This window comes from Thalassophryne amazonica, unplaced genomic scaffold, assembly GCF_902500255.1.
Source record: "Thalassophryne amazonica unplaced genomic scaffold, fThaAma1.1, whole genome shotgun sequence".
NCBI classification, from domain to species: domain Eukaryota; kingdom Metazoa; phylum Chordata; class Actinopteri; order Batrachoidiformes; family Batrachoididae; genus Thalassophryne; species Thalassophryne amazonica.
The window spans coordinates 10,170-36,153 of record NW_022986235.1 but is presented as its reverse complement, the minus strand read 5'-3'; the positions used below and the strand labels follow the sequence as shown (position 1 = coordinate 36,153).

General features: G+C 43.5%; 1 protein-coding gene across 1 annotated transcript in view; it reads left to right on the top strand.

Annotated features, from left to right (window-relative positions):
* The window catches only part of LOC117505651 (uncharacterized protein C2orf80-like), an 80,686-nt gene extending 56,301 nt beyond the window's left edge, over positions 1-24,385 (top strand). Inside the window, exons 6-9 of the mRNA XM_034165225.1 lie at positions 6,910-6,987; positions 8,902-9,055; positions 24,179-24,266; positions 24,335-24,385. Coding sequence (XP_034021116.1) covers positions 6,910-6,987; positions 8,902-9,055; positions 24,179-24,266; positions 24,335-24,362 — 348 coding nt within the window. The 3' untranslated portion in view covers positions 24,363-24,385. The remainder of the gene's footprint in view (positions 1-6,909; positions 6,988-8,901; positions 9,056-24,178; positions 24,267-24,334) is intronic.
* Positions 24,386-25,984: the final 1,599 nt, after the last annotated feature.

The window sequence follows — 25,984 nt, the reverse complement described above, 5'->3', positions numbered from 1 at the left end:
CCCGTCTTTGTTACAGCGCTGACGTAAAACGGTACGTGTTCCCTGTTATTATCGACATACGTTTCAAAATCATAAAAAACATATTTCTCTGAATGCGTCTCTTCAGCTTTGACCGGCGTCATATAGCAGAGGTGACCCTCGCTCGGCTCCTGGAGAGCCTCGCCGCATATATGACACCTCTTCTGCTTACACACGTGCGGAGCACTGTTTTTAGAAAACGCTATGTAATACTCACGTTTACATCGAGGGCATTTTTTTCTGTTATCACACACATTAACGAACTTACCGGCGGAAGGACGATACTTCGGCTGTTTATGCAGGCTGTAACAGGTGGGAGAGCGACACTCCTTGTTACATTCGCTGCAGAATACAGGGTTATTTTTCTCATAACACTGCGTGGATTCACAAATTTTACAATATGACGGACAATTATGGGAGGCGTGGTTATTGTACGCCTCAAAGCAAAACTTACATACATATTTCACTCCCAAAAATCTCTTTAAATCGATCATTCCGTAAAAATGATTATTAAACAGAAAAACGAAAAGAGTTTTCTGCTGCGCCGGTATTCCTGTCTGGAATTTTGTCAGCTTTCCCTCCCCTTCGGCTCTGAAAAACACCACAATTTTACAACCCAGAGCGTTTTCAAATTTTCCCACCTGCTCTAAAGATACCGGCGTAGCTTCCGTTAATCCGACGCTATTTTGTAACGCCAGCCCGCGCTGCTCCGCCTCGTGCATAGTCAGATGAGGATTCAATAACTGAACGAGGTTTATCGCGAAACATAAACTGTTGTCAGGATTATACACGATATTAAGGCATTTGGATTTTTTCCTCAGAACCTCGTGATGGAGGAGGTCATCTATTCTGCGCTTACCCGCGCCGTTCTGGTTGCGGATGACTTGAACCACTAATTCCAGAGACTCGTCGGCTAAAACGTTGGAATTCGATTGTATCAATCGTTCTAACAGATTTTGGAAGCCCGTCACATCGCCAGCGTCGTTATATGAGCTGATCAAAGCGGCCTCGTTGTAGACTGAGTCCCCACGAATCTCCATTTGGATAAAGTCCCCGGCCCTGGCGTGTGTTAAAGCCTTTTCGACCGAGTTATGAAGAGCCCCTACGACGTTACGGTAAAATTCCGCGTAGTCGGGAATTTCGTCGGCGCGCTGGAAATTGAGAGGCAGCCTGATTTCGATATTGTTAAAAACAGGTCTCCTGATGACGTTAGCAGCCCCACCGCCCGTCATGGGAGAGTGTCGGCTGGGTCCCGGTCGTGCATCATCCCCGTCTTCCATCAAAACAGAGATCGCCGCGTTTATCGGGGTTAAACGAGCTCTGTTTAAAATCTCTTCTCCGTGCACATTGCGCGGGGAGGGACTTCTTAAAGGTGAAAAAGCGCGAGCGTCGTTAGGCGTTTGATTTAATTCATCCACCGCGGATTGGACGTGAGGATTAACTTCACACGCGAGGAGGTTTACGGCGTTATTTAACGGAGTCAGACGTACCTGGTTCAACGCCGCGGGACCGGACTCGTCTGGAGGTGAGGTGTGCGGGGGGTCAGGGGGCTCTTCAGTATCAGACTGGACCGTCGAATTTATAGCGTTAATCGCAGAAATGATGTAGGGGTTAATTTCTTCCGTTTCTCGTTCAGCCGCTAAATTGTTAAGAGCCTCATTTAACGGTGTTAAACGAACACGGCTTAAAAGTCTCTCTCCGGACTCGATGTTATTTCGAGGCGGTGAATTTAACGCCTCGGGTAATGGACCATCTGCTCCAGGAGCGCTCCCTGCTGAGTCGATTATTGAAGCGTTTAAATCCAATACACGTCCGAAGTTATTTTCCCGATGTGAATTCTCTCCTTCCATCTTTTAAAATCTGTAGCAGGAAGAATCTACCTCAAGAAATTCAGTTAATATACCTCTTCAAATGAATTCTCCCGTTCCATCGGAATAAGAGAAAAAATAAAAAAATAAAAACAGACTACACATTTTCAAGAAAGTTGCGTGATGAGGTTAATCCCAGCTCAGAATATCTTCGAGCCTTGCGTCTCGGTGGAAAATAGACTGTCTCCCTCCACCGCGTGCTGAAAAAAGAGAAAATCGTTAGTTATTAACTATTTAAAATAAATAAATAAATACATAAACTCCGACTCCTTACCGTGTACATCCGCGGATCGTTTTACGGGTCTCTCCCGCTGACCCGCTTCTCCACGGGCTGTGACAGAAAAAATCGGGTTATTCCAGAGTTTTTAACCGTGATTTAATCTCGATCGCTGTACTTACATCTGCGTGGTGAAGTCGGGGCTTCCAGCCTTCGAACTTCTTCAGGGGGCTCTGACTTGATTTCTAGAATTAACATAAATAAATGAATACAAAGCATCACCCTCGCAAGCGGATATTCTGTACTATTTCAAATATATTACCGAGGACGGGTCCGAACGCGCTCTGGACCGTCTGCGTGGTTTTGTCTAAAAAAAAAAAAAAAAAAACAGTTTCAGACGGCGTGCATCATTTAAAAACACTCATTTCTATCAAAACAGATTACTTAAATCACTTACCCTGAAAGCTGATGCGGTTTTCGCACTCTGCTCGAAGACAAGAAAACTTAATTAAACAACATGGTTTTCCAGGATTTTTTCCGCAAATTTATTCTATTTTATACCCATAGCTGGGGGTCCAGGCATCTTCACTCTTCACCGGTCGTAGTGGAAATGCTCGCTGACTCGTTCCCAGGGACGTAAGTGATAAGGAGCATTGTTGATTGTTCGGGCTCGGGGCAGCATCTCCGCTCAGCGGGTGTCCCGCGCACCATGATCGATCGGCTAATATCTTAAAAGAAAACATCATCTGGCGTGAGTGATAAGGAGCATTGTTTATTGTTCTTCGGGTTCATCACCTCGGGGCAGCATCTCCGCTCAGCGGGTGTCCCGCCACACACACACACACACACACACGCACGCACACACACACACGCACTCACACAGACACAGCGTCTGCAACAGGTTTTACAGCCGTGGGGTCATGTTTCCGCGAGCGGCTCTATGCGTGGGTATTTGACCGTCTTGCTGCAAAGACTTACAGCCGAGAGACGGCTATTTGTACCCCCTTCTTTAATTTACGAATTAAAAAACAGAAAAGGAAACGTAATAATTTAAGAATTAAAAATATTAAAGGGGCATTAAATAATAGACACTGATTTATGTTTAATTATTTCAGAATTAGTTAATTCTTTAATACATTAAAAAGATCTAGGTATTTTTAATCGTTCTTTAATTCATGAAATAAAATGACATTAAAATATTAGACCCTGGGTGGGAGGGGAGGTAAGGCTTGGAGGCGGTGCTTGGCCGGGGTTAGGGGAGGAGCTTGGGGGGTGGGGCTAGGGGAGGAGCCAGGGGCGGAACTAGGGGAGGAGCCGGGGGCGGGGCTTAGGGGCGGGACATACTGACGTCATCGAGTCTGATTGGATGTGACGTCATAAGGGGCGGGGGCTCGGAGGTGGGACTAGGGGCGGGGCTTAGGGGCGGGGCATAGTGACGTCATCGATTATGATTGGCTGTGACGTCATAAGGGGCGGGGCTTGGAGGCGGGACTAGGGGAGGGGCTTAGGGGCGGGACATAGTGACATCATCAAATCTGATTGGCTGTGACGTCATAGAGGGGGCGGGGCTTAGTGACGTAGTCGATTTTGATTGGCAGCTGTCACTTTTTTGACGAAAGGTGGGTCAGTTTTCTCTCTTACCTGTTGTTGTCTATTTTCTAAATGTAGCAGCTGATCTGCTCTGTCAGTCTGATTCCGGCAGATCTCAGAAGCTAAGCAGAGCAGGATCTGGTTAGTACTTGGATGGAAGACCTCTTTGGAACACCAGTGGCTGTGTGTGTTTCTCAGGGTAAAACTGGAGTTGCGTCAGGAAGGGCATCCGGTGTAAAACTTGTGCCAATTACCGATGTGGATCTGGTTGTATCCGCTGTGGTGACCCTGAACAAAACCGGGAGCAGCCGAATGAACAACAACGTTGTCTATTTTCTAAATAACTATTAATTCAATTTAATCCAATACCTCTAATTCCATATGACTGTAGCTTAGCTAACAAAATTTTGTGATCAAGAGTATCAAAAGCCTTTTTAAGGTCAATGTCAGTTGTTCAAAGTTGGACCTGAAAAGAACAACTCAGGACACACTGAATTTCTTTTCCTGATCAGGAGAGAGCAGAACGAGCTTCACCCTCGTCAGTGACCGTCCCGTCAGCTCTGAAGGGCCCCGCCCATCTGCCTCTCATATTTATTAGAATAAAGTTACATACAAGTGGATAGGAATGACAAAATACCAAAACACGTTAGTGACACAAAGTCTGGTCTCACATCAATAAGAAATTGTTATGGCTTTAAGCCTCCAGTCTCATGAAGTAAACAGCGTAACCCTGAACTAATACGCAGGTCACACCGCTCCCTGCTCAAGGCTGGACTGTTACTTAAAACGTACATCTGTGCTCAGCAAAAACATGATCTCAGCAAAACAATGTGCCCTCTCACTGAGCCAAAGGTCATCTTGTGAGCAGTTTAATGATTACGTAAACAGTTCAGTGAATATAGTGAATAGATATGTATCAATCAATGTAGTGAATATAACTACTTTAGCAATTCAGTGATTAACAAAAAAGAGTAATATTAATGAAACACCTTGAAACACGTATATAAATTTGGATATAAAGAATGAGATCAAAGACAAAATCAAAGTTAAGACATTATAATATATTGAAAATTTCTGACTGTCAATGAAAACTCCTACTGTATGATTTTTATTCTGAAGTTCAGTAGTAATGTCCTCTGTGATTTTCATTAAAGCCATAGCTGTTGAACGGTTGCTTCTGAAGCAAAACTGATTGTCATGAAATAAGAAATGTTTTTCAATAAAATAATCAATTTTTTTTAATAAAGACTTTTAGACTTAAAGACTTGGAAAATTGAGAAAGTAAAAATATTGGCCTGTAGTTGGTAAGACTGTGCCTATCACCACATTTGAAAAGTGGTCAAATCTTAGCCACCTTCATTTTATCCGGAAATACACCAGTGTTAAAAGCCAAATTAAATCTATTGTTATGTGTCGGATGCGAGCGGAGAACCGACCAGCGTTTGACAGGACCCAGTATAAAATAAGCAGAGCACGGTACAAAGGATAACAGAATTTAATAACATAACAGTGAGTGCTAAATTACAAACACATAAGTGCGCGGTCTGGCGAGGTGGAAGAACAGTGCGCTCCCAGCAGCACAAACGGTCCGGAGCCAGAACAATTCAGACCCAAGGACCCCGCCGACACCCCCCAGGTGGCCGCGACCAACCGAGTCTGTGAAAGAAGAAACCATCATGTGAGTCCACCACTCCACACACAGAGAGACCACTCAAAGGTGTACATAAACAGCAAACACTTCCTGGCTTAATCACCAATCAGCTTCCCACCCTGCAGGCATGGAACACCCGGTTCAATTCTCCACTGCAGTGGAAGCTGATTAAATGACTAACATAACAGCTCAATATAATAAGGTGTGAGGGACACCACATTTACTGACTGTACTCATGTTAGTCACAAAACCTAACGTACCTCAGGAAGTGTGCTGACGAGCGTGAGACCTCACCCCCTCCTCTTTCACAGACCATGGCATCAAACCTGGTACGGTCTCTGCGTCCATGATGATGAGATGGTTCTCCAAACGTCGATCTCACCCGTGTGGTCACAAGGTCGAGTCTCTGACAAATACACACTGTGTACTCCAGACTTAAATGCAACCATGCCCCAATCCATAAAGATGCACCACAGCTGTGAGTCCTGACGAGCTGCACATGACAAGCTTCAGGTGATCAGGGTGAGGTCCTGATAACTCAGCCACACAGCCACTCAGTCCTGAACGCATGCCACCTGGAAGGAAAACAAAAGACAGAGAACAGAAGACAGAAACAAAAGGCAGCCAGGCACCCCAGCCATACAACATGTATATTTTAATGGGCAATGAATTGTCTCTTTGATAATGAAGATATCTAACCCATCGCGATTTAGGTTGTTGAGCAGAGGGATGCTGCTCTCGGGGCTTGTAGTCCGTGATGGCCTGAATGCCCGTGCTGTGTTTGAAGTGGTTATCTTGTGAATGTAGTCCTGTTTTGCTTTCTTGATGCCACGGGACAAGTTGGCTCTCGCTCTTCTCAAGCCTGAAAAAGATGAAAAAGTCTGAAGTCAGTAAAAGAGGAAACTGTCCAGCTTCCCTTTGATTTGGAGGTGATGATTGTAGAAAGAAAAGCTTGACAGTCAAATTAGTCCAGAATAAAGCAAAATCCAGAGACAGAGAACTTTAAAACTGTCACACACGTCATGGTTTGAGACAGTTACAGAGCTGCAGCTGCATAAATCAGACTTTAAATTAATTAAATAAATCATCATAAATTGTACATTTATGTACATTTGATAGCTTAACTATTTTTATATTTATTTTGATAGCACCTGGACCTGGATGTGTTGCTGTATTTGGTTAAATGATTTTTTTAAAAAAAGTTGAAAACATTAAAGGTTCATTCAGTAGTTCAGCGTAGTTGGAACCAAAATGGCGCCGTGTTCTGAGTTGATGCCACTCTCTCTTTCAAGGGATTCTAGTTTTGTGATAGGTAGAGTGATCATGTCCCGTAGGCTCGTGAGCGCTGAATGTAAGCTGTATATGATCATGTCCTGAAAGCGACACTACGATAGCAGACAGTCTGGCTCCAGTTTTGTTAGTAGTTGAGGAGATGATGTCGTGATGATTTTTTTTTTTGTCTGTTTTCCTGGTTTATTCTGTCCAACACTTTGTGTATTGTCTCTATCAATGTTTCTTAATAACCCACATTGGTTTTCTGATTTTTAACCTTTTTGTTTCTCCAGGACACCCTTTCAGTTGAGGAAATCCTGACCCTGTATAGATGCAAACCAGCAGCCTCATTCGTGAGCCAGAACTACAAGGTAAAATCCACATGGATTATGTTGTGGTTCATTGCTCAATCTGAGGTGCAGGAGCTAATTTTTCTAAACTTTAAGATGATAGACACAGAACAAAAATAAATCAAACACTTTTGTTTCTGCTCCCATTTTTCATGACCTGAGCTCAAAGATCTGAAACATTTTCTATACACACAAAAGACCTGTTTCTCTCAAATATTGTTCACAAATCTGTCTAAATCTGTAGTGATCCATCAACAATGTAAAATGGCGGCCAGACAAATATAATGCCCAGCGCTTCACACTCAATTTGCGCATAATTTTGCTCTGCTTTGCTTAATGTTCTCGATGCAAAAGCTATGGGCTTTTCCTCATCATTGGACAAAATATGGGAAATCACTGCTCCCACCTCATAGGGTGAAGCATCACAGGCCAACATCACAGGGAGTTTTGGATCAAAATGCGTTTAGTACCTTATCACTCGCGAGCTGCTCCTTTGCTTCCCAGAAGGTGCGACTGCATTCCTTGGACCACTCCCACTTAGTATCCTTCTGGAGCAAAGCATTTAGTGGGAACAGCAGCGCTGATAATTTCTGAACAAAGCATGTATAGTAGTTAATCAGTCCCAAGAAAGAACGCAGCTGACTTACATTTGTTGGTTCCAGGGCATTCATTATGGTACTAATCTTTGCTGGTGACTTATGAAGTCCCTTTGTATCAATAATGTGCCCCAGACACTCCAAAGAACTCACAAAAACTTGCACTTCTCTCTTTGGACTTTTAACCCAAACTGCTTCAACCGATCCAAAACCAATTTCAGATTCTCCAAATGATGGGCATCATCCCAGCCAATTACCAGGATGTCATCCAGAAAACAATGTACATTCTGTAAATTTTGCAGCACTTGATCCATAATTCTTTGGAAGATTGAGGGGGCTGATGTTATCCCAAAACAACCCTTTATGGGTGGTGATGGTGAAGTATTTTTGGGAGCCTCAGTAACAGGCATCTGCAGATATGCCTGTGATAAATCCAGTTTACTAAATCGCTGAACCAAGATAGTGAACAAATCCTCAACACGAGGTATTGGGTAATGTTCTACACATAGTGTCGGACTTACTGTCACTTTAAAGTCTCCACAAATCCTCACAGCCCAGATCTCTCCATCACTGGAACATGTAGGTGTTGCCCAGTCACTGAACTGTACTGGTGAGATCACCTCCTGCTGCAGCAAATTCTTAATTTCTGCTTCCATTTTTGGTCTCAATGCATACGGAACCGACCGTGCGTGGCAAAACTTCGTCTGATGGCCTGGCTTTAGTGTTAAGGATGTCTCAAACCCTGTTAAAGTTCCTAATTTTTTCATCAAAAACTTCTGCATAGCCTTTCAATGCATCCTCGACTGCGCCGTGACCTTTCTGCTGTAATCTCATTGTTTTAATGTCACGCCAGTCATGTTTTATATTCTGCAGCCATTCCCGACCAAACAGTGGGGGTAAATGACCCTTCACCACGTACGAGGGCAGTCTCACTTTCTGTTTGTTCATTTTCACCCCCACAGTTACAACACCTTCGGGTGACAGCAATTCCACGGTATAAGTTCTTAACACCACCTCTGTCTTCTGCAGGCACAGATGAGCCAAGTTTGCTTCATATATGTCCTTTGAAATGAAAGATACTGCAGCACCTATTTCCATCTTAATCACCTGTCCTTCAATCCCTGGTTTCACCACAATCATGGATCTAGCTGCCTCCTTCTTCTCCATGGCAGACAGCACATACAGTCTTCATCCTGAGTCAGAATCTGATAAAAACAGTTATCATCATCATCAGAAGCATCAACCTCCATCATATGAATCTTTCCTGTCTTTCTCCCAGGTGGCTTCCTTGATTTTCACCTGGTTTCAGATGAGTGTCTTGTATGTCTTCTTTTTGCAGAAAAACAATTTTAACTGCTGGGATTCCTTCACAACAGCCTCCATTGCCAGCGCTATGTCCACAGCCCGCTGGACCTTAATGCTTCATCAGTTAATAGCTCTCTCTGGATATTCTCATTCATTGAACCACATCTATCGCGCAGGGCGTCCTGCAGGTAGGTGTCACAATCACAGTGTTCAGTTTTCTTTTAACATAGCCACATACTGTGCGACAATCTGCCCCTCTTCCTGGTTCCTTTAATGAAAACGATTTGTTTCCACAATTAAAATGGGTTTTGGGAGAAAGAGTCACTTAACGTCTTTGTTAAAACTTCATATTTCCTGGTTTGTCCAGTGCCAATAACACTGCAGCTTTCCTCACCAGCAGAATGTCATTTGCGGTAATAAAATGCTCAAACCTCTCAATATGCGTGGACCATTGTTCTGTGGCTTCATCAAAGGCTTCAATCTGACCAGTGAATCCCGCCGTTCCCCACTTCTCCATCAGCTTCAGCTTCCTCATCTTACAACACAGCAGTGGGTCAGGAATCATTCAAACATCCTCATCACCAGCTTGTTGTGACTCATTAGTCGTACAATCTCAATTCAATCTCAATCTCAATTTATTTAGAAAGCACTTTAAAATGCACCAACAACCAAAGCGCTGTACACAACAAAAACAGGCAAGTTAAAATAATTTAATAAATAAAAAGTTAGTTAAAAGCAAAAACACACACACACAAAAAAGTGTCAAGCTGTGTTAAAAGCCAAAGAGAAAAAATGTGCTTTAAGAGACGATTTAAAAGCAGAGAGAGAATCAGCCTGCCTAATGTGCAAAGGAAGATCATTCCACAGTCTCGGGGCAATGACTGAAAAAGCTCGGTCACCTCTACGCTTCCTCTTTGACCTTGGGATAACCAACAGTGACAAATCAGCTGACCTGAGTGAGCGTGAAGGGACGTATAAATGGAGCAGGTCAGACAGATATAGCGGGGCAAGGCCATGAAGACATTTAAAAACAAATAAAAGAATTTTAAAATCAATTCTAAAACGAACTGGGAGCCAATGAAGTGAGGTCAAAACCGGTGTAATGTGCTTGCACCTTCTAACACCAGCCAAAAGTCGAGCAGCAGCATTTTGCACCATCTGTAGGCGAGTAAGCAGAGTCTGATTCAGCCCAATATTATATATTAAGTATATAATATTAAGTGCATTGCAATAGTCCAGGCGATTAGTGATAAAAGCATGGATTAAAATCTCAAAATGATGTCGTGAAAGAAATCGTTTCACCTTGGCCAGTTGTCTAAGTTGACAGAAACTAGACTTGACCACTGACCTAATCTGAGCATCGAATTTACGATCACTGTCCAACTTTACACCCAGGTTTATTGCTGTCTGTGTCAGATACTGACTCATGGGACCCAGATCCACATTGATTTTGGAAGTGTCACTAGGCCCAAACAGCAACACCTCAGTCTTTTTATCATTCAGGTGTAGAAAATTTATGGACAACCATGCCTTAATCTCACCAATGCACTCTAAGAGATGGTTCGCAGAGTATGCATTTTGCTGCTTCAGTGGCAGATACATTTGACAGTCATCAGCATAAAAATGAAAAGCGATATCATGTCTCCTAAAAATTGATCCCATTGGGAGTAAATACAAAGAAAAAAGAAGCGGACCAAGTATGGAGCCTTGAGGCACCCACATGCAAGGGGCGCTGCACAAGATTCAACAGCTCCAATACGGACACAAAAACTTCTCTCTGAAAGGTAGGATCTAAACCAACCTAAAACACCGTTAATGCCCACCCAGTTTTCCAGGCGAGACAAGAGGATCTGATGGTCCACTGTATCGAAGGCCGCTGTTAGATCCAACAGGACCAAAACAACACAGTGACCAGAATCAGTACCTACACAAATGTCATTAAAAACCCGCCGCAGTGCTGACTCAGTACTGTGACGGGATTTAAAACCAGACTGAAACATCTCCAGGGTGTCATGATTATTAAGAAAAGAACTCAACTGGCAGTATACAATTTTCTCCAAACTTTTAGAGAGAAAAGGAAGTTTGGAAATTGGTCTATAATTGGACAATTCAGAAGAATCCAAGCCAGATTTCTTAATAAGTGGGGTCAAGAGAAGAAATACTCACATACATGGCATCAATATGCACACGGTTGAAGGAGCCAGATGGACGAGCAGAGGTACATTGCAACTGGTTTAACTGTAGCACAGCTGGACATCCAGTGACATGCTTACAGCACCACATACTGGTGTGGAGGAGTAGTGGCCCTTTTACACCCTAACACATCACATCTTTTCTAGTTGCACCTTCAACTCTTGGTACTTCTCTATTTTCTCGTGCTCCTTCTTTCTGATGTTGCTGTCAGTTGGGATTGTTACATTGACCACAACTGCGGTTTTCTTTCCCTTGTCAACCACCACTATGTCTGGTTGGTTGGCCAGCAGCTGCTTGTATGTCTGGAATTCAAGTCCCACAGGACCCGTCGTTCTCACCCACCTTTGGTGGCCTCTCCCATCGGCACTTGGGGACTTCTAATCCGTATGTGGCACAGATGTTCCTGTACATGATCCCCAACACTGGGCTGTGCCTCTCAGCATATGCTGTCCCAGCTTACAGCTTACATCTTGCATCCTGCTACCAGTGGTGGGCACAGTTCCGCTAATCTGCTAATTATCAAAGCTAATGTTTTCATTATCAGATTAGCTTTTCAGATAACTTTGAAAACCATTATCAGAACAATTATCTTTGGATTAATTTTGATCCAATAATTTTTAGACCGCTAACATATTGCAGACTTAGTGAATAAAGTTTTAACAGTTAATAAACATTTTTGAAGTCTGATAGCAAAGATTTTAGAGCCTACCTGTTAAATATTTTGTAGTAGATGTACAGTTCTATTCTCTACAGACAGAGGAGAGCTGGATTCAGGAGAAACCACTCTATCCTCTACAATCAGAAGAGAACTGCTCACAGAAAAGAAACAAAATGAGAGCCAAAAAAAAAAAATCTTTTTTTTCTTGACACCCTACTAACTAGCTGGCAATATCACCCAAGTCATCCAACTAATTTTGGACAAGTTATTTAAATTAATGTCATGTCTGAAGTTTTATAAAGTGAAATTATCAGCTATATGTTTTAGGTTTAAGGTATTGCACTAATTTTAAAGGTTTTAGTGTGGACTTGGTGTATCCGCAGCCAATTCCTCTATCTATTGATGGTACATCCCATGGAGGGACTTGGTCTTCTGTGATAACTCCTCCTCCTGTTCCTTATCACCATCTGGGGGGGTCATCTTTCTGATGTATTCATGAATGCTCCTCATGTAATCGTGGCTTGTGGGTCTGACACTCACTAATCCTCACCCACCCTACTTCTGTTGCTCGTCGAGCCTCAGGGAGCTGAACAGGGTGCATTGTGAGGAGATTTCATATCTTGACATCAGTGGCATCTATCTCCTCCTGTGGCCAACTTATTATCCCAGCTGGGATCTGATGACATATGTATTGATGGCTTGGCTCTTATTCCACCATTGAACTGGCTTCTCAGCACCTGTCTTACCTTCTGGAGCTATTTGGCCATGGCTGACCTTCTTGCATCTTCATCATGGTTCCCATTGGCTTGTGGGATTCCCAGGTACTTGGTGCTGTCCTGTATGTCTGCAATCCTGCATTCTGGAAACTTCACCCCCTCAGTCTGGATCACCTTCCCTGTCTTTGCCACCATTCAGACAAACTTATCCAATCCAAATGACATCCTGGTGAGGTGGATCAGTGAGTCAATGTCTCGCTCACTATTGGCACACAGCTTGATGTCATCCATGTACAGGAGGTGGCTGATGGTTACTCTATTCCTGAATCAGTATCTGTAGCCACTCTTTGTGATGAGTTGGCTGAGGGAGTTGAGGCCTACACAGAACAGCAGTGGGGACAGTCCATCAAATTAAAATTTATTCATTTATATAGTGCCAAATCATGAGGAGATCGCCTCAAGGCGCTTCATAAACATAATTTAACAAAATCAGAACAAAATGAATTAAAAGATTAAAAACACAATAAAAAATTAAAACATGGGACTTCTGCTTCTGGTCGTATGGAGTAAGTAGTGTGAAAGACCAGCTCATCACAAAACTGATTAAAAACTAAAATTTCCAGACCAGATATCTTCAAACGAAGTAATCCATAACACTACTGAAGCAAAAATGACTCCCAGAAAAAACAGGCAGTAAAGAGGTTTTGGGACGGTCTGATCCGTCCGTTGTGGATGTCCATGCTCTGGGCAGCGTGAGTTCACCTGAGTCCGAGGGGTTAACTCAGAGGTGTCCCCGAGTGATCCCAGGGCTTGGGTCGGCTGGCTTTGCCGACGGTTAGCTGCTGGGCTGAAATCAGCTCTGTTGTCAGCTTGCAGGAACCCAGAGGTAGGTGTTTGTTGAAAATGGTGTCTGGTAGCTTTAAAAATTGTTGGAGCCAAATTAAAGTCTTTGTGAACTTAGAAAATTTAAAACTTTAAGAGCGTTGAAAGATTATATTGAAAAGGAAAAGTCGCTTTTCTGTAAATTTGCTCTTAATTTGAAAAGCTCAGCTTGGAAGTTCTCTTAAAAATTCAAAAGACTTGACACACCTTAAACATCAGGTTAAAACTTTAAATTTGTCCAAAAGTAAAGAATGAATGAATGCCACGTGGTAGCTTAGCTTAGCTTAATTTAGCAATGGGGCCTTGGCCCAAAAAAATAAAAATCAAGTGTTTTCAAAGAAGAAAGCAGAGAAGGAGGTAGAAGCAGCAGAAGAAGGGGCAGGAGACGGGGAAGAAGGGTCGAGCGAGGCTCTGTCCTAACTTCTTAAAGGGGGACTGACATCACCAAACTCCACCCATTTAGGGTGTGTAACTTTACAGAAAGCTTCATGTCTTCAGAGCAGACTCAAATGATTCAACTATGTAACGCATTAATTAATTTGAAATTCCATTTGTTCTCAGACACTCAAATGGACACCCATTATTAATAGACACTTAAACACTCCATTTGGTTAAAACAGAATACTTCATCAACATGTTGACACTGCAAAAAGATCACTTAAACACACATCAGTTAAAAAGGACACAAGTCAATAAAATGGAATACATGCACAGCATTTGCTTGAATAATCAATACAAACACCCTTAGAAGTTTTTATACGTGTGAATCAAAGAATACTGATGTGATTCTTTTATTTAAAAGAAAGGTCTTTTCCTTTGCTTTAATCTCAAGGTAAAAGGTGATTGTCAGGACAAAGTTTATGACCACGTGTTATCATGGAGGAAGCGCCCCCCCACCCCCCCCACCCCCAAGATGAGGAGAGATTCTGTCTTAGCTTGATCATAAAAGTTTGGGTTCTCCTGGCCTGGAGAAGCTCAGATTCTGAAGTGAAGCCATTGTAATGTCATGTAATTCATAATGACCAGAGTTTAACCGAGAAAAGACAAGGGCTTCCCTTTGAAGAACTTTGAATTACAGCTTTGTTTTCCTCTGCGAAACAGTGTTGGACCATCGGAGGAGTCTCAAGACTTATCTGAAGATCTCCAGATGACTTCGGAATTTCTCAACTGGGGTGGAAATGCAGTCTCTCTCTCCAGTGGTTTTTTGTGGTTGAGACAGGATTAATATATTTTATTTAATCAGAGCGAATCGAGGCCATGGTGCTACACCTACAGGGTTACCATGCAGTCAATAATGTTAAAACTGAGATGGAGGGATTTTGTAAAGAAATACGTGAAGATATCTCAACTTTGCGAGAGACCACTAAGGCGGACATTAAAGCTATACATGACAAGCTAACCGAGAAAGTTTAAAAATTATTCTCAACACAAGCAGAAGTGGCGAATACACAGAAGAACATGGAACAATCTCTCAGCGACACATCTGACCGGCTCACAGCTCTCGAGAGCTCATACCGGTCACTTGCCGCTGACCACAAGAAACTACAGGAAAAGTGGATCGATTTGGAAAACGGAAGTTGTCAGCAGAACATCAGGATATTAAACATTCCATAGGGTGCCGAAAACAACAAACCGACTGACTTTACATGCAGCTTCCTCTCTAAAGTGCTTGGCGAAGAAAACTTTAATAGCCCCATTGTTGTTGACTGAGCACACAGAAGCTTTCGTCAAAACCGTGCAATGATGAACGACCCCGACCCATAATTGCTTGTCTTCACTACTACTCAGACAAAGAAAAAATCATGCCGCTGTCCCGGAGCAAAGGCAAGCTCCTTTATGAGGGGTCCCAGGTCCACATCTTCCCTGATATGAGCCCAGCGTAAAATACCTTGTGGACAAAATGCCATCATCCCAACGAGAGGACGAATGAAAGTTAACAACAACAAAGAGACACTCGTGGTTATGGCTTATGCGGACTGAGTAACAAACTTATCAGGTACCCTAAATATGTGAATTCATCTTTCTTTTTTTATTATTTTTATTTTCTTGCTTTATTTATGTATTAAAAAAAGGGGGGGGGGGTAATCTGTTTTATATTAAACATGCATGAGGACCAAAATATAGTTAAAATGGTCTGGAAAGGAAAAAAAAAGTTTAGGAGCTTAGTGGTAAGTCAAATGTTCATGCACAAGCACTTCTCTGAGTTTAGACATTTTTTTTCTCTGTCCTAGTTCTGGCAGAGTAGTTAATTTAGGGGAGCACGGGGAGGGAAGTGGGATGGTAGGGTTTAGGGGTTTTGGTCTTAGTTCATATTTTTTGTCCTGCACTTCTACAGAATGCAACTTCTACTTTGAATAGAGACTGTCTAAAAATATAACTTGGAGTACTTTCTTATTTTTCCAACTAAACGATCATGGCTAATGTGTCAAAAACAACTGGGTGTCAAAACTTGGTTAAGATTATCTCATGGAATTGCAAAGGTCTCAGTAGTGCGATTCAATGTGGAAATATACTGACTCATCTTAAAAATCTTAAAAATATTGGGTTTCTACAAGAAACTAAGTGTATCACTCAAATTTCTCAGTAAAAAGTAGAGGTGCAGCTATTGTTATTAGAACGATGATTCCTTTTATAACATCAAAAGTAGTATCTGACCCTCGTGGATGATATGTCATTGTTACAGGCAAGCTGTACAATAAACCAGTTATTCTAGCTAGTATATATGCTCCCAATACTGACGATGTCAGGATTTGGGTTGTTGCCGGCATTTATTTCTTGGCTATTGTGTTTTTCAGTTACGTTTTGTTTATTCTCTTGCTGGGTTTTTTCTGTTTGGGTCTGTCTGTCACTTTTTCTCTCGTCTGTCTCTGCTGGCTCTTGGTGGTGGGTGTTTCCCTGTCTCTGGTCACACCCTCCTTCTGGTGTGTTCCACGCACACCTGTTCTCTATCTGCACCTCATTGCCTGGGTGTATTTAAGCTCCCCATTGTGCCTTCCTCCCTCGCCAGATTGCAGTACCTTGTGCCTCTTTCCAGCTCAGTATCTTGTATTTCCTTGCCTTGCTTTGTTTGACTCATCGTGTTTCTGACTACCTGCCTGTGTACTTCGACCATGCTTAAGCTTGATGTTTTTGTTACTGTTGCTCTTTTTGGACTGCCTTCTGTGTACCGACTCCAGCTTGTTAACCGAGTAAACCCTTTAACTCCACTGAGCTGTTTACCGGCGTCCTGCATTTGTGTCCAGCCCGTCTTGCCTGTCAAAGCTGATAGTACAATCTGGCCAACTATGGACACAGCAGACGCCTTCTACTTGCCGGTACGCCAGCACAGTCGGCAGCTCGCTCAGCAAGAGGACCAGCTTGCCACTCTGAACTCAGGGATCAGTGAGTTAGCCAAGCGGCAGGATTCCTTCATGGCCTCAGTGAGCTCTCAGATGGAGCAACTACTCGCTACCATAAAGCATCAGGCTATGACCAGTACGGCTCCCGCCGCCACACCCCAGACCATCAACCATCAACCGCCCCGCCGGCTTCCGTACCCGAGGTTTGTATTCAACGCTCACGGCCTGAGCGTTTTTCTGGATGTCAAGCCATTCATTACACAATGTGAACTACACTTTGAACTAATGGCATCAATGTTTCCGTCGGAAACGGCGATGATAGCATTCGTCATTGCTCACCTGAGGAGCCAGGCAGCAGCGTGGGCTACGACTGAGTGGAGCCGCGGTTCGCCATCTTGCTCCTCCCTGGTGGCCTTCACTCACACTCTAGAGCAGGTATTCCAGCACACCTCCCCGGGGCGTGAGGCAGCATGCTCGTTGTTGAGGTTAAAGCAAGGCAACCGCCGGGTGGCAGATTACACCAAAGATTTTCTCATCTTGGCCACAAAGAGCAAGTGGAACCCGGCAGCGCTCCAAGATGTCTTCTTCCTGGGCTTAAGTGACGTCATTGATCAGCTGGAGGCGATAGACCTGCCTAATGACCTCGATGAACTGATAGCATTGACTATCTGGACTGATCGCTGTCTGTCTGACTGCCCTCGCCAAGACAGTCAGCATCCCAGCCAGTGATTTCTCCCGTTGTCTGATCGACCATCTGCTTCCAGCCGCTCCGGTGGCACCCAGCGCTGCAGAGGAGCCCATGCAAGTGGCATGGACACGCCTTTCCCTGACGGAGCGTGAGCAGCGTCAAGCGGAAGGACTGTTTTTATTGTTTTTAGTTATATATGGAAAAAGGACACATTTGGCAAACTCTGTACAATCTATGATCAGAGTAAAATACAGGATATATATAAACTCCATGTGTGAGATTAAATGATCACGTTTTTCTTTTCTTCCTGTTTTTTTTTTTTTTCTTGTTACAACGCAATAGTACAACTTTTAAACATGTAATCTTCACTTTATAACATTCACAAACTGGCACATGTCCTTCCCCAATTTGGCCAAAAGGGGTCACTCATGTTCCACGGACTGGAAGAGGCTGGTTTTTGGATTTCATCAGAAAATGTGAAATCTATCAATCTGAGGTCGATTTTAACCAGAAAAACTGTATTGTGATCTCCAAGTTGATGGCAACTCTTCTGTGGTATGGACTTATTGGAATTGTGCTGTAAAGACACAGTTTTTGGACTTTGGGAAAAGTATGTCTTTCTGGGGTCTGTGTTTTTAGAAGAAAAAGGTGCTCACCATCTGCTTTTGGGAGCTGATAAGAAACCCCAAGACTCCGTGAGGAATGCACGTTAAAGGGGGCAGTTTTATGACACCTGGCCATTCTGTGTGAGTGTCAGAGTTGTTCAGAGTTGGACCTGAACCGAACAACTACTCAGTTTACTCACACAGAAATGATCACGCAAGAGACAGAATTTCTTTGTCCTGTACAGGAGAGGACAAACGAGAAGCTCCCTCAGAAAGAACTGTCGTCCGTCTTAAAGGTCCCGCCCATTTGCCTCTCCTTTTATTGAATATGGTTACATACAGCATATAGGAGTGACAGTATCACAAAACAATGGAAAGACACAAAGTCTGGTCTCACATTGATATGAAAACTGTTATGGCTTTTGAGCCCTCAGTCTCCTAAGCTTTCCATAACAATGTCCAGCCCTTGAACCGTGTTCCAGTTACACTGCTCTTCTTCAAGGCTGAACCATTAATCAAAAGTACACATCTGCGATTAGCCAAACATGACCCTAGCCAACCAGTCTGACATTCTGGCAAAACAATCTGCACATTGAATGGTCAAAGATCATCTACTCACTGTTTGACAGTCTTAATGATCACTTGAACCGTTCAGCGTATATGATTGCTTTTGACACTAAATAATTAAAGGAATAATGGTACATGAACTTTCACACATGCATATACATATATATGAAAAATAGAGAACAGAATCAAAGACATGATTACAGAGTACGAGGTCTGTGAGAAAAGTATCCAACCTTTTTATTTTATGCAAAAAATATATGGATTTGATTCATATGTTTTTACGTCAGCCAAGCTTGAACCCTCGTGCGCATGCGTGAGTTTTTTCACGCCTGTTGGTTGCGTCATTCGCCTGTGGGCAGGCTTTGAGTGAGCACTGCTCCACCCCTCTCGTCGTTGTTTCATAGCGAGGAAATGGCGGAATGATTTGGGCTTTATTTTCAGAAACTGTTAGAGACAGGCAGCTGGAAACCATTCGAAAAATTTATCTGGCTTTCGGTGAAAATTTTACGGGCTTCACAGAGAATGAGTGTTACTACAGCTTTAAGGACGGCCCACAATGGCGCGCCACGCACCGAGCCGCCATCGAGAGGCAGAAACCACCACATCATTTCTAAACAGATGGCTGTGTGGAGCCGGGACCATCGTGTGCAATTTCTCTGGTTATCACAAGAGCTGGACATCAGCCATTTTCTGGCAGATTTCACTTTTAACAAGAGATTTTGTCATGGAAAGCCACGCGGAGGCTTCGCGCGTCACGACGGAGCCGCTGATGGAGCGAGACAAAGAACACCTCCGTTTTGCAGTGTTAGAGGACAAGTTGGGACATGCCCAGCTCTCCACAATTTCTCTTATACTCACTCAACTGGTAAGCACTGAAAGCCGAGATAGGCATGTCCCAACTTGTCCTCTGGCACTCTGAAATGGAGGTGTTCTTTGTCTCGCTTCATCAGCGAATCGGTTGTGACGCGCGAAGCCTCTGCGCGGCTTTCCATGACAAAATTTCTTGTTAAAAGTGAAATCTGCCGGAAAATGGCTGATGTCCAGCTCTTGTGATAACCAGAGAAATTGCACACGATGGTCCCGGCTCCACACAGCCATCCATTTAGAAATGATGTGGTGGTTTCTGCCTCTCGATGGCGGCTCGGAGCGTGGCGCACCATTGTGGGCCGTCCTTAAAGCTGTAGTAACACTCCTTATTCTCTGTGAAGCCCGTAAAATTTTCACCGAAAGCCATGTGAATTTTCCGAATGGTTTCCAGCTGCCTGTCTCTAACAGTTTCTGAAAAAATTCTGATGGAAAAAAAAGCCCAAATCATTCTGCCATTTCCTCGCAATGAAATAACGACGAGAGGGGTGGAGCAGTGCTCACTCAAAGCCTGCCCACAGGCGAATGACGCAACCGACAGGCGTGGAAAATCTCACGCATGTGCACGAGGGTTCAAGCTTGGCTGACGTAAAAACATGAATCAAATCCATATAGTTTTTGCATAAAATAAAAAGGTTGGATACTTTTCTCACAGACCTTGTACATCAAAGTGAAGACATTAACATTTGATAAAACATATATTGACAATATAGAGAAAAACCCTGTCAGTTAGGTTCAGGAAAGCCTGCTTTTGACATGCCCATATATAGAGGGGGTTCAGGGGGTTCAACCGAACCCCCCCCCCCCCCGAGAATTCTGCTGATTTTTTTTCTGATTTTTTTCTGATCTGATATCAACGTTATGTATTTTCTTTTCATTGATAATAAGCAACAAGCACTAACTGTTACACAGCTATTATCAAGTTTCAATTTCCTCTGCCAGAGTAATCCCTTAAGTGATGAAAGGGGAAACTGCTAGATAAACTTTTCCCATGGGAGTTGATTTGCTCCCTGGTCCCTATCCTCCTCTGATATCAAACAGATTAGTAGGCTTGTAAATACCCATGTAGACACACAATTACACTTGTCTGGTTTGTAAAAACATGTTTGTATGTATAAGCTGAGAAATAAAGGGAGCTGCTCCTTCCTGTTGCAAATACTGTAAAGGTGCAAATATTCACGTGGGATTTATTATGCGAATTTCGCGAGTTAAACATTCATTCATTCATCTTCTACCGCTTAGTCCAATTAAGGTCGCCAAATTAAGTACCGCTATTTTAATACATAACGTACATATACGTACATATTCATAATGTAAACGCGAATATTAATACCGCTAAATAAGAGGTCTGTTAGAAAACTAGCCGACCTTTTTAGTTTTTGCAAAAACTATATGGATTTGAATCATGTGCGCTTGCATCAGCCAAGCTTGAACCTTCGTGCGCATGCGTGAGTTTTTTCACGCCTGTCGGTTGCGTCATTCGCAACTGACAGGCAGGTATAAAGTTTGCATTAATGTTATCTTTGTTCTTCCTGGGTGGTTCTTATGGCAACTGATCCAATCCCAAGCAAGGACTATTTGTATATAAAAATGTATTTCCTAAAATGATACATTTTGGGTTTCAAATGAAATTTATGTAGCTTTTTACCCCTCGAAATCCTCTAAAAGCTTCTGCTTCGGGGGGCGTTGCCCCTCAACCCCACCGGGGGCCCTGCGGCCCACTGGACACCCAACTCAAGGATTTGAACCCCCCCTTTCACATTCCTATATACGGCCCTGTTTGACACTTAGATATATTCCAGAACTTGAGCTGTGTTGTGTTCTCCATTAAAGAAATTTTATGACCTTTGCTTCATGCAAACATAGGAGATGTATATTGCAGGCAGGCTCCTCGCTACAATGCATTAATGGAGAAGAGTCAAGATCTTGATGAATTTTTCAAGACACCCCATTTTGGTGTGAATATTCCACAGTAGTGGGCGGGACATGCCACTGAACGTCTTTGTCTGTCAGTGAAGGTGAGGTACAATGGTTGGTGTTGCTCTTGACATTTTTTTTGCAATTGGCCCGACAGTGAAATTCCTGTCTCGTGGTCCTCTTGATGGTTGTAAGCTGCTCTGGGTTTCAGGAAGGATATTTTCTGGTAGTGGTCTCAGACAATTGATAGCAGTCTGTGCAAGAACCTTTTCTGCCATAATGACGACATTAAGGAGATTCCACAATGGTTCCCAAGGTCAGACTTGTCTCCTTTCCACTTGTAGATGGTGATGATCATTGAGTCTTTCAGGTCTGCTGGTATTTGAGAGATGAGATTTATTGTCATTGTCATTACACGAGTACAACAACGAAATTACGTTTGCACTCTAATTACCGCAGACAAGATACAGCAATTAATCCACCATTATTACTTGTTTACTGTAATAATGGCACACTTCAGAATTAAAGACAACACATATACATTTGACATTGTTTATGTGCACTAAACTTTGAAACAGTCTGTCATCTGAATTGAGGTAAAGTGGGTGAAGGCCGCAGCAGGAGGGGCCCGCACCACCCAGCTTGGGGGTTGAAGGCTGCAGCAGTAAAATCCACCTTTAAGGTGGCAAGGAGGAAGCCAGGGTGAGGGGATGGAGAGACACGGGGGGGGGGGAGATAGGGATGGAGGGAGGGAGACGTGCAGATGAGTTAAGTTTCTGTCAGTTTCTGTCCGTGTGTGTAAAGTCTGACATTGCCATAGATCCTTCTGGGGGAAGAACAGGGCATTTGGCCTTCAGGAGCCGATAAGGCTGCCATGTTGATGTTACGTGGAGAGATACAGAATTCCATTTACTGCACCTGCAACCGCCTCGAGTCTAAATTTATGAAGAATATTCTCCGGTCCTCAGAAGCACATTCTTTTGCAATATAATGCATTTGCTCCAAGATTGTATTCATTTTGCGTTTGAGTTCACGCAGCCTGAAATTACACAGCATTGCCCAGCTCATTAACCATGACGGACAGATGAGGGGACGAGATTCTGGAAGCAGCCGTCTTGCTAATATTCCTGTGGGTCAGGGCAGCACACAGACCAATCAGCACCAAACCTCCCACCATAAAAGCATATAGAAATGAATCCTCAACATCTTCCACAGAGAATGGAGCCACGCATGCCACACTTCATTTCTCTCAGGCGTTGAGAGCATAGCCAGCTGGGTAGGTTCCATCGGGGCACGCAGAGTTCCCAAGCCCTGAGTTCCTTGTCAAAAAAATGGTGTCAGTAGTATTGAGAGACCAGCTGATCAATTCCATGGTTAATCCAAATTTTAATTTGAAGAATTCACAGTCTGGTGAAGCTGGGACTTTGAAGGTCGGAGCAGAGAGAGAGAACAGAAAAGAGGAGAGGGGAGGAAGCTGTAATTTCTTCTTGACTCCTGCTTTTGATGATTAGCTGGTGCAGTTGAGGCAGAGAGAGAGAGAGAGATACAGTTGTATACAATACACTACCCCCCCAATGTTCAGGTCTTGGCTACAGTATTGGTTCTGATAAATCTAATAACATCACTCTCATAAATTTCAGGTTTATCACCTTGAGTATAATTTCTAGTTTTCTGATGATTAGAAACCAGTCAGGATTAGACTGTTAGAGAGAACCAGGAGGTACCTCAGAGCAGGTAGACTTAAAAATCTCCTGGAGTAGGTCTCTCAGATGCTGCTTTGTTGGCTTTGGCCTTTGCATATTGCTGCTTGGTGGCCATCCCTCTGATTGCAGGTCTGTAGTCCTACGGGTCTTTGCAAATGGTGCAGTAATGCAACGTGCAAACTAGTTCACTGCAACAATGTAGCAGTGTTCAGAAAATGCAAAAGCACTTGCAGACCTCGCTGTGGGTCAGACCCTTGACACCGCACGCAACATGAAGATGGTAACTAAGAAAAAAAAACCCTGTTTGGGGGTCATTTTAATTTACAGGCACATAATATTGACTGGACATATGGTATTCACGTACTGTCTTGTTAATAAAACATTAACGTGATGATGATGGTATTGGTGGACGGGGTTACGAACACATCAAAATTTCTGTCTGTGAAAATACAGATACATTACAAATGCAGTATCACCAAAGACGAGAGTCTAGTAGTCAGTAAAAGTTCACTGGCTCACTGGGGACACATTAAGAGTGAGTTTTATCCTAAACTGAACTTAAACTCTCTGTGGAAATGAACACTTCTGAGTTATTTATAATATTGTGTCTGACACATAATAGTTCACATAACTGAAGATAGTAATCGGGTACCCAAGTATACTATGAATAGATGAATGAATCTGAGATGCACAATACTGTGTCTGTTGTGGCCCATAAGACCACCATAACCGTAGGACTAGTGTCCCACAGGACCAACGACCCATAGAATTATTGATCCGTCCTTGTCCATCTGTTCCTGTTTATGAGCCACAAAAAGAAAAAGATTAGTTTTTTGTTTTTTTTTTCCTCGCCTAACTTTATAAATGTATTGAATTTCCTGCCCGGTTTGTTGCCATCCAAGACATGAGGCAGTTCTCTAGTGGGGAGGCTGGGCATCAGTGCATGCTCCCAGGACGGACCTAACTGAACTGGAAATGTCGTTGGTTTAAGAATTGGGATGAAAATGCCAAATAGGTGAGGCTGGATTAAAACAGACGCAATCCTGTTGCTAATGATCTCAGAACGTTGGTGAGTGTGCATGCTGTTCATAAAACCCTTGATCTTTTCCTCAGCAAACCATGGAGGCCGTATAAATTTGACCATCCATTGTGTAGTGCTGCATATGTTTTGAATTAACAGGCTCGGCTCGTGTACCCGTTCAGTCTGTCACACCATCCGCTTGCCATGCTGGGCTCCTACCATGCCGCGGAGCACTGCAGGAAGCACAGTAAGTGTGGCGAACCCACCGCTGCCTCTTACCCAACATCCTCGTCATTCAATCAAAATCTCTTATAGGCCAGAAACTGAGACGATGGCTTTCTGACAGAGAGAAGGGCAGCGCCTCCACTGGCTGCAGAGAATCACTGCAGCTTTCTTCCTCCTCCTCACAGTCCTTCCTCACTGTAAGTAGCCTCAGCATCCTGTTTCCGCCTTTCTCACCTAAATGTAGTGACCCGGTGCACCTTCATTTCAACAGAAGGTATTAAACCCTATTTTGTGGTGCACCACATGTTGGCAAAGAACTGCACAGCTGCCGCCAGGAACTTACAAGGCCCGCTCAGTATCCGCTCCCAAACTGCCATGATCACAATGGTCACCGTGAAGTATGAAGCTGCACCTGATTTCTGCAGAACAGACGTCAAGGCCGGAGGACTCACAGATACCATACAGGCCACAAAAGAACACCTCACAGAGCATCCTATAGGCGCCCAATGGGCACGAAATGACCACAGCAACAGCAGATCATCCACTGTAACATGACCAGAGTGACGCAAGTTTGGATGTGAACTCAGCAAAAACAAAAAGAACAATATTATTTCAATATCACAGCCAACATCAATTGGGGCTGTGTGCCGTGATTTTTATGAATAAACTTTATTTTATAAAGCGCTGTGATAAAACACAAAATGAGTTCTTTGTCAGCTGATGTTGGCTAAGGTCAGACGCTTTAACACCGTGAGACAGAGCGTAAACGTAAACTGACACACGGTGACTTTAATCTGAGCCTCAGAGAGCCGATCAGACGCTTTAACACCGTGAGACAGAGCGTAAACGTAAACCGACACACGGTGACTTTAATCTGAGCCTCAGAGAGCCGATCGGACGCTTTAACACCGTGAGACAGAGCGTAAACGTAAACCGACACACGGTGACTTTAATCTGAGCCTCAGAGAGCCGATCGGACGCTTTAACACCGCGAGACAGAGCGTAAATGTAAACCGACACACGGTAACTTTAATCTGAGCCTCAGAGAGCCGATCGGACGCTTTAACACCGCGAGACAGAGCGTAAACGTAAACCGACACACGGTAACTTTAATCTGAGCCTCAGAGAGCCGATCGGACGCTTTAACACCGCGAGACAGAGCGTAAACGTAAACCGACACACGGTAACTTTAATCTGAGCCTCAGAGAGCCGATCGGACGCTTTAACACCGCGAGACAGAGCGTAAACGTAAACCGACACACGGTAACTTTAATCTGAGCCTCAGAGAGCCGATCGGACGCTTTAACACCGCGAGACAGAGCGTAAATGTAAACCGACACACGGTAACTTTAATCTGAGCCTCAGAGAGCCGATCGGACGCTTTAACACCGCGAGACAGAGCGTAAACGTAAACCGACACACGGTAACTTTAATCTGAGCCTCAGAGAGCCGATCGGACGCTTTAACACCGTGAGACAGAGCGTAAATGTAAACCGACACACGGTAACTTTAATCTGAGCCTCAGAGAGCCGATCGGACGCTTTAACACCGTGAGACAGAGCGTAAATGTAAACCGACACACGGTAACTTTTGAAAGGTATTATTTTGGGTAATTAAATTAAATAAACATATTAAAATATTGAGAAAATTATGAAAACCCTTTCAAATTATGGATTTTTAAAATAATTCCTTCACCAGTTTCAGTAATTCTGCTGCTGAAAAACATCCCCACAGCATGAT